The sequence below is a fragment of the Crinia signifera genome, chromosome 5, assembly GCF_055691185.1.
Source record: "Crinia signifera chromosome 5, ASM5569118v1, whole genome shotgun sequence".
Classification (NCBI taxonomy): domain Eukaryota; kingdom Metazoa; phylum Chordata; class Amphibia; order Anura; family Myobatrachidae; genus Crinia; species Crinia signifera.
Genome location: NC_139221.1, coordinates 298,664,196 through 298,680,719, shown reverse-complemented (window position 1 = coordinate 298,680,719; position 16,524 = coordinate 298,664,196). Strand labels below are relative to the sequence as shown.

At 46.7% G+C, this 16,524-nt stretch overlaps 1 protein-coding gene across 5 annotated transcripts in view; it reads left to right on the top strand.

Moving 5' to 3' along the window:
* STEAP1 (STEAP family member 1) overlaps positions 1-16,524 on the top strand; it is a 30,195-nt gene that overhangs the window by 9,828 nt on the left and 3,843 nt on the right. For 2 of the 5 annotated variants that reach the window (XM_083189358.1, XM_083189359.1), the window contains exons 3-5: positions 3,429-3,533; positions 10,037-10,549; positions 16,233-16,397. In XM_083189358.1, the coding sequence (XP_083045484.1) occupies positions 3,429-3,533; positions 10,037-10,549; positions 16,233-16,397 (783 nt within the window). Of the gene's footprint in view, positions 1-3,428; positions 3,583-10,036; positions 10,550-16,232; positions 16,398-16,524 lie in introns of those variants that run through there. The other 3 variants (XM_083189361.1, XM_083189362.1, XM_083189360.1) reach the window with 2 other exon arrangements.

Here is a 16,524-nt window from a genome sequence, read left to right as displayed (position 1 = left end):
GTTGATCAATAAATTGTTTTAAAATATATGTCACATCAGGAACACTGGTAAAACGTGATCTGAGAGCATGTAGGTAGGTTGTATGGAGACCTAGGCTCCGGAATCTCCGGCTCAGCTCATGGTGTCGCACCTAGCGCCTGGAAATCCACTGTCATAGACCCGGACTTTCCGGTAACTGTAACATAAGTGCACTATTGGGGCTTTCTTGTATCCCTCTGTTTTCAAATGGATAATATGCAGTATCGTATTGATGGAATATTGGGGGTAAATCAGCCCTGTTCGCACGGCCATGAATTCTCAGCAGGGAGCGTTCAGTTAAGCTGCTGCCCTGAAATCCCGCACATTAATGTCAGCTACAAATCTATTGGAAGCCGTGCGATATGTCCAAAACCCACCGTAACAGGCTCTGCATCTAATGATTGTTACACTGGCCACAAGTAATTGCAGGCTCAGACTAGCCAGAGACTTAAGGCCCATACACACTGGACGACTTTGAGCTTAAAGTCGCTCAAAACACCCAGTTTGAGCTGCTTTCAGCTCAAAGCCGCCCAGGAAAGCGGCTCATCTACTGGTATTACTGGCAGATGAGCGGCTTTGAGGACGGCTTTGCATAGCTCTGCACTATGCAAAGCCGCCCTCCCCCCGCCGTCAGCACCGGGCTTTCCCCTCCCTGTCCATACACGTGGGGCATAGTCGCCCAGTATGGACCTTTACTCTGCGGTGCGATGGAAAAAGACATACCTGATCTAGAGCTGATGTCACGCACCCTCCCCTAGACTCTCAGGCACGCCTAGCAGTTTTCCAGACAACTCCCTAATCAGGCCTGAGTTGTTCTTAGCACTCCCACTACACTCCAGCAATTTAGAAAAAGTAGCGCATGCGTACTGCGTCCTGTACGCATGTGCAGTCTATAATCGTCCGCTGTGCAAATTCGCAGCCGTGCGATCAGGCCTGAATTATTCCAATAGATCTGGAACACTGAAGAGAAATAGATTGACTGGAAAGGGAGGTATCTGCTTCCCCCTATCTATATATCTGCTGCATAACAAGTTCTATATATTTGATTAATTTAAAACTAAAAAAATAGGTGTGGTGGTGTATTTAGAAAAAAGTCAGATGAGCACTCCCGGGAAGTTGCCAGATCAGTTCAAGGAAAAGAAGTTTGACTTGTCCGTGTATGGGGGCCTTTACCCTCCGGCAATGCCAGCAGCTGGGCTATGGAAATTCCCGGGAAAAAATGTCCACAGTGCCATTTTTCCGAAGAACTTCACATGTGCAGTAGGGTGTGAGCCCTCTAATGCGCAGACTCTGCAGCGCTGTGCTGGTGCTGTGTAGAGAGGAGGAGGCTGTGCACAGGCTTTGTTGCTTTGAGGCTTTTTGCATGCAGACTAGCTCATAGTTGCCTACCTTTTAGATTTCCTCTCTGGGAGAAGCCTTAACAGACATGGTGGGGGATGCAGGGGAGAGGCTAATGTGATGAAGCCCCGCCCCCATTCCACACAAAAAGCCGTAATTCGCGGGTCCGTGAAAACGGGGCTTAAATGACGCGAAATGCGTCAATTTAAGTAATTTTAGCCCAGCAGTTGTAGTTGCGGAGAAGGGGGTGTCTGGGCTCCAAGAAAATTGCGGGAGATTTGCCCAGCCATCCCGGGGGGGTGGGAGGGGGACCCGATTTTTTAGGAGACTCCCGGTCATTCCGGGAGGGTAGGCAAGCCTGGACTAGCTGCATCCAAATACTGCACCACCAGGCCACCTACTGTTCTTATAACCCCTAAATGGTCACCATATATTTTATTTTCAGTTCACGTTCATTCGCGTAGACCTTGGTACAAAGTATTGTAATGTGTACACATGACTACACAAAGTTGTGCCTGTCATCCTTTTGTATCTAGACGTGTTTTTTGCATGTATCTCTGATACCACTTTCACACCAGACTAATCCTGGGTTGGGCCCAGGAACAACACGCTACTAGTGCTGGTGTAAAAGGTTCCCGAGTCAAAATCCTGGGACCAATGTCCCGGGATATCAACCCTTCTAGCTAGCAGGGTTGCTCCTGGGACCAGCCCTGGATACAGGCCGGTGTGAAAGGTACTTACCTGGTATCCCGGCCGCTACCGTGCCGCTGCCCGTCACTCTGGACATAGAGCTGCCGGGTGCCCCTCCGCCTGTTTAGTATTCACTGCACATTCTCCCTCTCCCCCTATTCAACCCGTCAGGGGCGCTCTGCCCCTGATGGCAAATTTGTATTCCCCCGGCAAATGACACAGGGAGCCAGAGGGTGGCGGAAGACCGGGAGATGGAAGCCTCCCTGCCTGTGCCGCACGCTGCACACAGCAGCAGGGGGGAGAAGGAGGGCTGGCGGGGACACAGGCAGCAGAAGCTGCCTCCCCGAGGAGACTGGCCAGGCAGGGAGGTGCGGGGAGCACTGCGCTGGTCCTGCTCGCACATATGTAATGAGCGGGACCCAGCGCAGTGAATATTAATGAGCGGCTCTCCGCCCCCCTGCTGACGTCATGTGGAAATTTTTTTTTATTCAGTATATATTCATGCAAATAGCATGACCCTTCAAATATTTAAATTGATGATTTTTTGACACAAAAAACAACAACTTTTATTTAAAAAAAAATCACATTCTAGTTCACCTTAAAAAGATGTCAAATGCAAAACCGTGAATCACGATGAAGATCATGGAGAAAGCAGTTGTCCATTTTAGCATTGAATACACTCTCGGCGAATCCATGTGAAAACCCCATTGAAATACTCCAGCGACTTGCAGCGAGAACTGGCTGGCATTCACTGCTCGCTTTTGGCGAACAGTGAGCATTGAATAGGGTGAATCAGATTTTTAATGAAAAAGATTCACCACAGAGAGTGAAAACAGCCCGATTCGCCCCCAAAACAACGATGAATCCAGAGCATTCTCAACCCTCACACCAGAAAATGCAGGGACTAGGCTGGTGTGAAAGGGGCTAACCCAGGAATGTCCCTGCATGATCCGGGAACCGTGTCCCTGGGTAAGTCCCTGCATTTTCTGGTGTGAAACGGGTATCCTTAGCGCTGTGTATGTTGCTGCTGCTTTATAAATGATGGCTAGCAGTAATGATAAATATAAGTTACTATATAGCCCCCACATAGACCTAGACACCATCAGGGACAACGAATCACACTACAAGACACAAATGTCTCTGTTACTTGACCATTTCCAATTTTGTCCATACAAAATGTTAATTAATAATCGGAGTCTACAGAGGGGTAAGGGTCGAAGGTCATAGGACATACACTAGGTCGATCCCTAAAGGAGATTATGGCGACAGATGAAGTAGATCACCATGGCTAATGTCGACACAATCATTAGGACAACAATGGTACCTAATTAATTTTTGTTTGCTTAATGGCATTTACCTTTTTTTTTTTTTTTTTTTTTTAGCTGCAGCCGTCACCCATAAAAGATGTGGAGGGGCACAACTTCCATGTAGCAGAGGATGTCTGGGCACCCAGACAATGGAGGGAACCAGACTCCAATCATAGACTGGTAATATATGATCACAGTAAATGCTACAGATGCCTGCCGTGTGTATAACGTAAGCATATATTAGCATCAATTATCTGGATGTGAAAATTAGCTCATTTTATCAGACTAGTGCTACAGCCGCGTTTGCAGCGTAATCCCCAGTGTGCTGGCAGTTAGGTTCGGATAGGAGAATGTGAGATTACCAGCACCAGCTGCCGCTGCTGTCAGCCAAAGCAACTACTGTGTGTTCTGCCAAGTACTGTAAGAGACGGGGAGCCTCTGTTCCAGCTCTGTACCCATGCTGCCCGGGTGTGTCAGACTGCCAATGCTGATAACAAGGACATGAAGGAATGTCCTATCAGAATCAATATGTTTAATTCAACAGGGAAACATCCATAGAGGCAGGTAATCATCAGTTAGTCATTATTTTAGAATATTTGTAATTTAAAGAGAACTCTCTAATGTATAAACGTTACCGGACGGGGTCCCGACAGTTGGGATCCTGACCGTCATTTACCTGAAGTCGGGGTCCCGACTGTTAAAACACTGACAGACGGGTTCCCGACGGCCACGGCTATTCTCCCTTGTGGGGGTCCGTGACCCCCCCATAGAGGGAGAATAGAATGGCGAGCGCAGCGAGCCTGCAAGGGGCTTTGCTTCGCTCACCATGCTGTCTGTCGACAGTCATTAGCCCTACATCGGGACCCCGACTGGCCGGACTAATGACTGTCGGGATCCCGACTGTGAACCCTATACCACTGCTCTCCCCCAGTGTCAGATTGTCCCCCAGCCTATCTCCTTGTGAATTTGAGATTTCTGTATAGATCAAGGGACCCAGTTCACGTCCAACTTGTATCTGTCATAAAATGCAGGGTGATAAACCACCAGCCAATCAGCTCCTAACTGCCATGCTACAGGCAGTGCTTGCAAACTGACAGTTATGAGGTGATTGGTGGTTTATCAGGTACTTGTTTCCTAGCACGGCCACAATCGCGGGCATCGGGTGTCATTTTTAGTGGTATACGACGCGACCGACGCGATGCACCCAATTTTCCCATTGAAATGCATTGAAAAAAGTCAAAATCGCGTCGGTCGCGTCGTATGCGGCTAAAAAAGGCTTAAATGGTCCAGACGCGATGCCCCCGATTTCCCCAGAGGAAACAATGTTAAATGGCTCAATGTACCCGCGATGCCCCCGATTTCCCATAGGGAACAATGTTAAATGCCTCAATTTCACCAAATCATCATAGGGAACAATGGTAAATGGGCCAGAAAGCCCCCAAAACACCCCAGAACAGTGAAATGTCCCCCCAAAAGTAGTTTACGCCACCCCACGATCAACGCGAACCCGAAGCGTGGCGAGCCCGCGTCCTCCGACCTTTTCATACCCCCACTATCCACGTCGGCGTGGAGTTGAGAATTGAATAGTGTGGCGAGCGCAGCGAGTCACCGAGCCCGAAGCGTGGCGAGGGGACGCGGATACCTTCACAGGTAAACGCGTCCCTTCACAGGTATCCGCGGCCCCTCGCGGGGCACGCTGCGCTCGCCACGCTTCGGGCTCGGTGGCTCGCTGCGCTCGCCACACTATTCTATTCTCAACTCCACGCCGACGTGGATAGTGGGGGTATGAAAAGGTCGGAGGACGCGTACCGCCGCCCCTCGCGGCCTCGCGCTCGCCACGCTTCGGGTTCGCGTTGATCGTGGGGTGGCGTAAACTACTTTTGGGGGGACATTTCACTATTCAGGGGTGTTTTGGGGGGTTTATGGCCCATTTAACATTGTTCCCTATGATGATTTGGGTAAATTGACCCATTTAACATTGTTTCCTATGGGAAATCGGGGGCATCGCGGCTAAATTGAGGCATTTAACATTGTTCCCTATGGGGAAATCGTGGGCATTTTTCCTCACGATGCCCACGATCATGATCGTTGTGGCCGTGCTAGGAAACAAGTACCGTTTATCACTTTAGATTTGATCACTTCTCATGGCTTAGTACATCTCGCCCACAGTCACTAGGCTTGATCATCCAGAGACTAATGGGCTGTGTGGACATTTTAATTGGGTAGCGAAGCAGCAGTTTATGATGTTTGTAGAGTCCAATGGAAGGGGACCATTACCCACCACTGGAGCACCTGCACAGAAGGATACGGATCTCCTAGATCTTATAGGAGGTTCCTGGGAGGAAGACTGATCCCTACAGAAGGATATTCCTACAGAACATTCCCAAGAGAAGAGAAAACACAAGACTGATATGTACTGTAGTTGCCGACTGAATCAGAATGACATTGCTCAGAGTGAATGCCCAGTATGTGGGTATTCCTTTCGCTAGCGCTGTCGTCCTGTCAGCCTTGTTGCGGGGCCAACTGGGTGATAACTCTAACGACCTAGCTATACGTATGTGCAGAACCTCAAAATTGGTTACTGGACTGAATTCAGACTATGCTGATGAGACTACGTACAGTGCTGGCTCCACGCCATTGTTTTCTGGCCTCATTAATGGGAGATTGGGATGGCTTCCATAATTGGGTTACACCAGTGCCCTCGATTTGCCTTTGCCTCATTATTGATTTACATTTCCTTTAGCTTAGAGAACAATGAAGATATTGTGTTAGTCACTCGTCTTCCTTGTGTCCTTTTTGTATTTAGTGATCATATAGCTGCAGTCGCTACTTCTCTGAAAATTTTAATAATACAGATATTAGCACTTAGTGAACTGACAAAGCCTTCTTTCCGTTTTTTTTTTTTTACGTAAAACAATAACAATAGGCACTTTCTGGTTGACCCATTATAGCAGGGTCAACCAGAAATCGGGTCTCCCTCCCAGCCCCCCCCCCCCCCCCGGAAAGGACGGCAACCCTCCCGCATTGTCCTGAATCTCCAGCGGAGGTCCGTGGGGGGTTCCGCGGGTCAAATGACGCGATCGCGTCACTTAAACCCCGCTCCCCGCAGTGCAATGCATAAAATACCGGCATTGCATGGGGGGCGTGGCTAAAATGACGCCCTCGATCTAGCCACGCCCCTAAACTGTTCATCACAGCCGTGGCTCAGCCCCTTTTTCCTCCCGGCTTTGGCCCCGCCCCCCCCTGCCATACTGAGCTGGCTGCTCTCTTCCGGAGAGAGCAGCCAGAAAGTCGGCAACCATGCATTATAGTGATTAATAATACTGTCATGCCCATTAAGCATAAATAGGATATTGCCCTTTTTATTGTTGTATAATATTTATATATTTATTGAGACTTCGCAGATTTTAATAAAGGTGTAAACGCCCACGTGGCTCTGGCCACACCCACACAGCTATGGTCACAGCTCCTCCCCTTCTCAGTATAAGCCCTTTAATCTTTTCAGCCCCAGGCTCATGTGACCAGTAATCCAGCCATGCATCAGTTCTACCTACATCAATTGTTACATTATAACATTAGGTTTGCATTGTGTTTCACAGTGATTTATCTGCTCCTATTTAACCACTTCCTCTTAAAATGCAACTCCTGTACAGTACATGAAGCAATACGGTCTACCAGCTCAGATGGGAACATTACTAATGCATACATCTGTCCCCACTCCTGTCTGGTTCAGAGGAAAACGTTCCTGCCTTTGTTGTGCTTTGCGTGTGTTCCTAAGAATAGATGTATAAAAGCAGAAGACACAGCTTCTGTTCTACGCCTCCTCATTTGTCTGCCTCTCCAATAACCACCACGTCTTAATTGCACTGAACAGTTACTTAGTACATAACTCCTACTTGACAAAGAAATAGTGTGCCCGCGTCTAACTAATACTTTCTTCATAGGATGTTATTTTGCAGTGCAATAATTCACAACAGTCCATTATAGCATGATTTCCACATGTAGATGTTCATTCTCCTATAGCTCTGACATAGATTGGTGACAATTGATCCCTGGGAGACGCGATCCCTCCTCACAATCTCGTGTTAGAGGAAGTGATTATTGAATGTTGTGATATGACGAAAGGGAAAGAACAGAGAAAAGCATCTCAACACCATTTGGACGGACTAGTGTCAGTTGTACACACATTTTGTACAATAGTCGATTTGCTGTCCTACCAACTTTTTTGTCGGGCATTATAATTTGTTATCTGGAGACGACAGATGTTCACGTAAAATAGATGTGACTGGTGTTAGTGTATTTGTGTTTCTTTGGAAGTGTGTTCGTACGTGTAAGTTGTGTTTTCTACATTGAATAAGGGATTTGCTTTCGGAAGTGCATTAATGTACACTTGTGGGAGATTTGATCACACACGCTGTTTGGCGTGAACTGTGAACACGAAGGCCGGATCGCCAAGTGGTAACATGCCGGGCTACGAATCACAAGGACTGTAAATTGAAACTCGATATAGATATAGATTTTCACTTCAACCGATCTTGATTTCTAGAACATTCTGGAATAGATTTGCATGTTTCAGGTGTATACAAGACAGGTTTGTTGAGATTCTTCTACGTGACGATCCAGAATGGTCTCCAATGTTTTCTTGACGGAGGAGGAAAGCGAGCTCCCCGCGTATGCTTTGGCAGCTTGCCTTATCAACTACGGGTTGTCGTTGGTGAGTCTGAGGAAACTGGCGTACAGCTTCGGGCTGTTTTTCAGGAAGCAAATGACGTGTAGCACAATATTTGTTTGTTTTCATAAACGCAAAATACTTTCAGTTGTGTATGTAAGGATTGGGTAATACAGTAAATACTGAAGAACGTTCAGTCGAAATTGCCTTATTTGTGTCCATTTCAAACAGCTACACGAATGCTATGGGATCATGTCTCTTTTACGGAGGGATCTCATCTCCCAACCGAGTAGGAGACTTGCTGCATCTTTACACAAAATAGAAAATATTGATTTTAAACAGAACAATTCATTGCTTTCAACGGACACATCATACAAGACCTACCCTTTGGTGTCCAATAGCCACGGCTGACATTAATGGTGTGTACACACGGGTACAATCACCCTGCAATTCTGACTATATAGTCAGAATCGCATCGGTATCGCACACAGATCGCATGTAGATCACAAGGGTTTTAACCCTTGCGATCCGGATGCGCGTTTCCCGCTGCAGAAAGTCTTGGCTGCCTTGCACTATACAGTCAAAATGTATTGCCATCGCATGCATGCCGTGCGATGCGATCGCATTGGGGATCGCATTGCACGGCACATCTCACCGTGTGTACACACCATAACCTTCTGGCCGTCACAAGCAAAGTGAGGATCAACTGTCACCGCATTACCTACCTGCCTCAATGCCCCAAGCCACCTAAATTGATTTATTTAGTTTCATTTGACTATTGTAAATGTTAATGGATGAATATGTGAAGATGCCCATACACTAGTGCGATTTTGCACAATTTCACCTGCTATCGACGCATCGGGAACGATAAATCGGATGAAATCGGGCTAATTGCATGTGTGTTTTACATCCGATTTGATGCGCGTTCCGTGGGTCGGATTGAAAGTACTGCACTACAGATTTGTCAGAACCGCAGCACTTGCTGCAATCCAGCAGCCAAGTAGCTGCAAGTTCACTTGCCGGGGTATCGCATGTGATGGTAGCCTGTGATACCTCGCACAAGTGTATGGGACCATTAAATGTAATGTTAGATAGCTTTACTCATTTTGTTTAATGGTGCTCGTAATTGTGTATAGATTCTCAATATAAAAGCTTGGGAGCATGGCCTAGTGTTAAGAGAATGTGTGATGTTACTGGCTACATAGCCTTGTGGTACCAGACCACTAGGGGTGTGGCTTAATGATAGGCGAATTTGTGGTGTCATTGGGGGTTGTACTTTAAGGGTAAATCAGCAATTATTGGGCCAATCAGCCATTCTGCTGATGACTGGGTTGGATGATCGCAAAATTAAACATATTGGACAATCTAGATTCTCTGATTATGACCAAAAAATGATCCGGGTCAGTGAGTCTAGGATTTTTAACTTATTGTATTTTGCCATTCAATTGTTGCTCAGTGAATTGGACAGGTGCTGATTGGTTCATACTTTATTTGAGAAAAGTCATTGCATTGTGTCGACACCGTTAGGTCGATATGGGTCTAGGTCATCATGTCGACACAAGCATTAGGTCGTCAGTGTCTAGGTCGACATTCAAAAGGTCGACATGGGGGTTTTCGCAGTTTTTTGAGCCGACATGTGCCGACAGGCAGTATTTCATGCCCTACCATCCACTAGGGCGTGGTGGGAGAATAAAATAGTGTGCCCAGCGAGGGGATGCGGTGCACTGGATACTGTGTCCTTGTTGACTGTATTAACATTCGGGTCAAAAAACAGTGAAAAACCCCATGTCAACATTTTGACTGTCAACCTAGGCCATGTTGACCTAATGTCTGTGTCGACCTGTCAACCTAAACCCATGTCAATCTTGTCCCATGTCGACCTTTCCCCATGTCGACCTAATGGTTGTCGACCAATTTGCTGTAGACCAAACGATCCCAACCCCTTTATCTCTATCCACTTTATCTCAATGAGATTGTCCGAATTGTCATTGCGCGTTTCTATGCCTTTTATTAGAATATGGATTTCCAGCTGGCCAGCGGCAGCCCGGATCCTGGTAACTACGAGAGAGCGGCGTACTACGATGTGATTGGATGGGACTCTGCCAGGGCTTCCCGCCAGAAAATGGAACTATTTCCCAAGTGGCACCTGCCGGTAAAAGTGGCATTCTCTCTATCACTGGCCATTTTCTTCTATACGTTTAGCCGAGAAGTCTTGCACCCGTTTCTGATGCATAAGAAGAATGAATTCTACAGAATCCCAATTCTGGTGGTTAACAAAGTATTGCCAGGAGTGGCCATCACCCTGCTGACTATGGTGTATTTGCCTGGAATATTGGCCACCGTCATCCAGCTTTATCGGAGCACAAAGTACAGCAGGTTCCCCCAGTGGCTGGACACGTGGATGCTGAGGCGGAAGCAGTTTGGGCTCCTCAGTTTCTTCTTGGGGGTGATGCATGCGTTCTACAGTTTGTCCTACCCCATGAGGAGGTCTTACAGATACAAGCTCCTGAACTGGGCGTACGAGCAGGTATTGTATGTGCTAATGGGCACCCTGTGCTATAAATCCGTGTGCTATGCCTTAATGCCCGGATCCGCCAAGGTGGATGTATATACTGTGCTTCATATTCACATAACCGTTATCTTTATTACATATTAATATGGCAAGCACTCTGCGTTTAAGCTGATTTTGGAACAAATCCCATATACAGGTGCAGATAATAGAAAAGGGGGCCCCTGCACTGTTTCCACTTTGCCGCTTCCTCTTCCGCTGGTGCAGAGAGTGGTATTGCTTACAGACAATGGGGGATATTCAATCTGGGATTCCGACTGTCGGAATGTCCTGACAGTTGGGATACCGGGCCGTTTTCGGTTCTTCCCACTGTAACTCGACTGCCGGAATGCAATGTTCCGACTGTCGGCGGATCGGTGAAAATGGCCGCGGATTGTCAAAAAAGCGTCCGTGAGTTTCGACAATCCACGGCCGTTTCCGACAAAATAGATCTCACTTTTTTAAAGTCAGATCTGACACCTTTTTTTTTTTCCTACAATTATTTATAAAGCGCACACATATTCGGCAGCGCTGTATAGAGAATATTTGAACATTCACATCAGTCCCTGCACCAGTGGAGCTTACAATCTATATTCTAAGGGTAATCTTACAATTTTACATATTCTAGGGGTAATTTTGTTGGGTGCCAATTACTCTGCCAGTATATGTTTGGAATGTAGGAAGAAATCGGAGTACTCGGAGGAAAATAGACTTTTTGCTTGTGTCGATCTGTTGCTTGTGTTGACCTTTAGTCAACGTCATCCTACTGACTGTCGACATAGACATTGTCAGGCATCTGGACACCACTGGTGCATTCCCTGAGTAGACTCCACTGTGCAGATCACCTGGAATATGCAGCGCCTAGTGTAGTAGGGAGAAGATTGTAGAAGCTGCCGGTGGGTGTATGTGTAAATACCCTGAGAGACGCTGCTACAGAAAGCACATCACCAACCAGGACTGCATGTGCCTCTGAATCAGTCCCCTCCTCTCTCCTCTCTCTTTCCAACAATATTGGTACAAATATAAAAGTTTCTAGAACTAGAAGTACTGCACTGCTATAAATAACAACACAATACTCTTTATACTTGGACTCTCCTGTTTTTATGAAGGGCAATGATAACAGATACTGACATTTTATTGCTGCTTCACCAGGAAAGTGTTTGTTTATTTCTAAAGGTAGCCGTACACTGCTGCAATGTATTGCAGCAGTGTATGGCCAACCGATACCTCGTGAGCCGCGCGGGACCTTCACAGGCGGCAGGGACGCATGCAACAAGATCGAAATAATTAATTTATCTGAAATGCTACAGCTATTTCAATTCCTAATTGAATCATTTAGAATTTGCTGGGGATAATGTAATTAGAGGGCTATTCTTTCAGATCAGCGCTTCCTGATGAAGCCTATTTCAGAAAAAAATCCCACAGTTGCTTTTTAAAACTTGCCAGCACCGAACACTACAGGGGCATACATACGGGGAGATGTTCTGAACGATGCTAGATCATCCCCCGTGCCAGCAGATGCCAAATCTTACCATGTGTACACGCCTTAAACCAGGCATGCCCAAACTATGGCCCTCCAGCAGTTATGAAACTACACACCCCAGCATGCCTTGCAACAATTTAACATTCCCTAATAGCAAAACTGTGGCAAGGCATGATGGGACTTGTAGTTTCACAACAGCTGGAGGGCCATAGTTTGGACATGCTTGCCTTAAATTCTACTACTAGAGGAAACAGACCTGAAAAATAAATATTTTAACTTTAAAAAATGGTGGCTCAGATTGTGGCTGACGTTCTAAAGATGAACCAGCCCATGAAGAGGAACAGCTCTGCCTGCTTCAGCTGCACTGCATCGCGGAATGCCGCCCAAGATGCTGACAATCTGACAATATCATCAGGGACTGCATGCTCGGCGGAGGTCCCGATGGCTGCAATGAACGATATCGCTTACGATCTTGTTGTGTTCACTAACGGTTCATCCATATTGCAACACCTCTGATCTCGTTAGACTTGATGTTGCTTGTCCACCGCTGACATCCGCAAGTGTAAAGGTGGCCATACACATGCAGATTTATCTTCAGATCTGGCTGGTTGGAATAAAAACCTGGTTATGGATGAGAGCAAATGACAGTTGACCATCTGCTTGGAAATGCTGGGGAACTGACAAACTGTCACTTATCCATAACCATGTTTTTGTTCCAACCAGCCAGATCTGAAGATACATCTTACTAGTGTATGGGCACCTTTAATGCCGGAACCCTGCCGGTCCCAGCAGCAGCTGATATCGGCAGCGGTGGGGATCAACCAAGTGTGTATGTCAAAATGACATGATCTGATTGGTTGATTTGTTAATCTCTCACCAAGCTTTAATAAATCTCCCACTTAGGTTAGTTAAATACTGAGACCATAAAGTCAAAGAAACATAACAGGACTGTGTGTGCGGAGCTTAGGTTATCGTTAGGTAAGTATTTGCCTAGTGATTACAGGGAGTTCATGGACGATATCCTATGAAAGATAATTAGGTGCAACCTAAATGAACAATATAAATAATGAATTAACTGGATGGTGACATTGGGCCTTATTCTAGTTCACTCTTTCTGACAAAATCCTTCTTAGATGGACAAAACCATGTGCACTGCAGGGGGGCAGATGTAACATGTGCAGAGAGAATTAGATTTGGGGGAGTTATTTTGTTTCTGTGCAGGGTAAATACTTGCTGCTTTATTTTTACACTGCAATATAGATCTCACTTTGAAGTAAACCCCAAGTCTAATTCTCTCTGCACAAGTAACATCTGCCCCACCTGCAGTGCACATAGTTTTGTCCATCTAAGAAGGATTTTGTCAGAAAGAGTGAATTAGAATAAGGCCCATACTGAGGAACTTCAGAAACCTCAATAGGACAAGATGACAATCGGCATTGCTCTGGATAATTAACCCGAACTGCCATAAGCACATACAGGTACGGGGCAGAAAGGAAATCTGTCTTCATGCAAACATTTTGGAGGCCAGAGCAATGCAGGGAGCATCAAAATACCACCACCCTCCCCTACACCTACCAATGTCGGGATCCATAGTCTGATCCCTGGGGAACATCCCCGCTGGGTGCTGGGGTTTGGACTTTTCCATAGGTATAGCATCATAATTGTATAAAGCTAAATACAAGACCTGCAATATTTATCCCTCAGTCTCCTAGGGTCCATCCCCCCCCCCCCCCCCCCCCACACCATCCGGGATGCCTCTAATATTCGAAGGTTTGTGCGGGATGGAGGAGGGGCCAGAGCAGCAGATAGTGGGATGGGGAATACATAGCGGATGCATAGCGGGTCTGTATGTGCAGTACAGAAACACTCCGGATATGCTCCGCTAACAGGTCTGCGCTCTGCTCTGCATAAGCCTCATGGGTGCTTAGCTGTTATACATTACGATCTAGCACTGAATGATATCGCTTAGTGATGTCACCCACCCCCACTACGATCTCATTAATAACATCGTCACAGCTCCTGGTAGAACAATATAGCGCTGAATGATATCGCTTAGTGATGTCACCCACCCCCACTGTGATCTCATTAACAGCATCGTCACAGCTCCTGGTAGAACAATATAGCGCTGAATGATATCGCTTAGTGATGTCACCCACCCCCACTACGATCTCATTAATAATATCGTCACAGCTCCTGGGCAAACGATATAGCGCTGAATGATATCGCTTAGTGATGTCACCCACCCCCACTGTGATCTCATTAACAACATCGTCACAGCTCCTGGGCAAACAATATAGCGCTGAATGATATCGCGTAGTGATGTTACCCACCCCCACTGCGATCTCATTAACAATATCGTCACAGCTCCTGGTAGAACAATATAGCGCTGAATGATATCGCTTAGTGATGTCACCCACCCCCACTGTGATCTCATTAACAACATCGTCACAGCTCCTGGTAGAACAATATAGCGCTGAATGATATCGCTTAGTGATGTCACCCACCCCCACTACGATCTCATTAATAATATCGTCACAGCTCCTGGGCAAACGATATAGCGCTGAATGATATCGCTTAGTGATGTCACCCACCCCCACTGTGATCTCATTAACAACATCGTCACAGCTCCTGGGCAAACAATATAGCGCTGAATGATATCGCGTAGTGATGTTACCCACCCCCACTGCGATCTCATTAACAATATCGTCACAGCTCCTGGTAGAACAATATAGCGCTGAATGATATCGCTTAGTGATGTCACCCACCCCCACTGTGATCTCATTAACAATATCGTCACAGCTCCTGGTAGAACAATATAGCGCTGAATGATATCGCTTAGTGATGTTACCCACCCCCACTGCGATCTCATTGACAATATCGTCACAGCTCCTGGGCAAACAATATAGCGCTGAATGATATCGCTTAGTGATGTCACCCACCCCCACTGTGATCTCATTAACAACATCGTCAGAGCTCCGGGGCAAACGATATAGCGCTGAATGATATCGCTTAGTGATGTCACCCACCCCCACTGCGATCTCATTAACAATATCGTCACAGCTCCTGGGCAAACGATATAGCGCTGAATGATATCGCTTAGTGATGTCACCCACCCCCACTGCGATCTCATTAACAATATCGTCACAGCTCCTGGTCAAACGATATAGCGCTGAATGATATCGCTTAGTGATGTCACCCACCCCCACTGTGATCTCATTAACAACATCGTCACAGCTCCTGGGCAAACGATATAACACTGAATGATATCGCTTAGTGATGTCACCCACCCTCACTGCAATCTCATTAACAATATCGTCACAGCTCCGGGGCAAACGATATAGCACTGAATGATATCGCTTAGTGATGTCACCCTCCCCCACTACGCTCTCATTAACAATATCGTCACAGCTCCTGGGCAAACGATATAACACTGAATGATATCGCTTAGTGATGTCACCCACCCCCACTGCGATCTCATTAACAATATTGTCGGAGCTCGTGGGCAAACGATAGAGCGCTGAATGATATCGCTTAGTGGTGTCGTCCACCCCCACTGCTTGCATGCATCGCCAATGATATAGTCTACATTGTGCATGCAGTAGAGACGACGTCGGAGGGGGGGGGGAGATGATTTCTCCTGCCTTCAGTAATAAAAGTCAGTCTGAACTGACAAAGCTGCTATTGGCCAAAAAAGGGGCGGGGATACTGTCGTCAGCCCTAAGCAGGCAATGGGCCCGTCCATAAAACGCTGGGCGTTTCCCTGATCCAGCACCCCTCCCTCTCCTACCCGTGTGAATGCCTTCACGCGAACGAATGCCACTATCAGAATGGGGCTGAATTTGGCCCCTTCCGAGCAAGCCTGAATCAGTGCGTTGTCTGAATGTTTTCTCCCTGTACTGAGCTAATAGAACTCTCTGTTTTGTCTGATTAGCTGACTGCATAGTATCTGTAGAGATAGCCTGAGGCAAACACACCAAGCAGCAAAACAGTGGGGACAGTGTCACGTGGGGTCATTTCAGTTCCAGCACTGATTACAGAATTACAGAACTTTGCCCTTTTATATAAAAGATTTGCCTTATCAAATATGAATTGCTCACGAATGAAAGTGTCCTAAGTTCGAGTCGGTTTGATAGCGGCTTAGAAATGTATTTATCATTATTGTTGCTGTTGTTGTTCTAGGTGAAACAACAAAAAGAGAACAGCTGGATTGAGCATGATGTGTGGCGGATGGAGATTTACGTGTGTCTGGGAATTATATCCCTCGCCATCTTAGCCATATTGGCTGTCGCATCAGTACCGTCTGTCGGAAACGCTCTGTCCTGGCGAGAGTATCACTTCATCCAGGTACTGTGCATCAGATCGGGCCTTATTGTAGGTACAGCATTAGCTTAAGGGTGTTTGCAAGTAGTCACATGGGCACTAAAGGGGGGGGGGGGGGGGGGGGTAGGGTTAGGCTCTATGGGCCGGATGC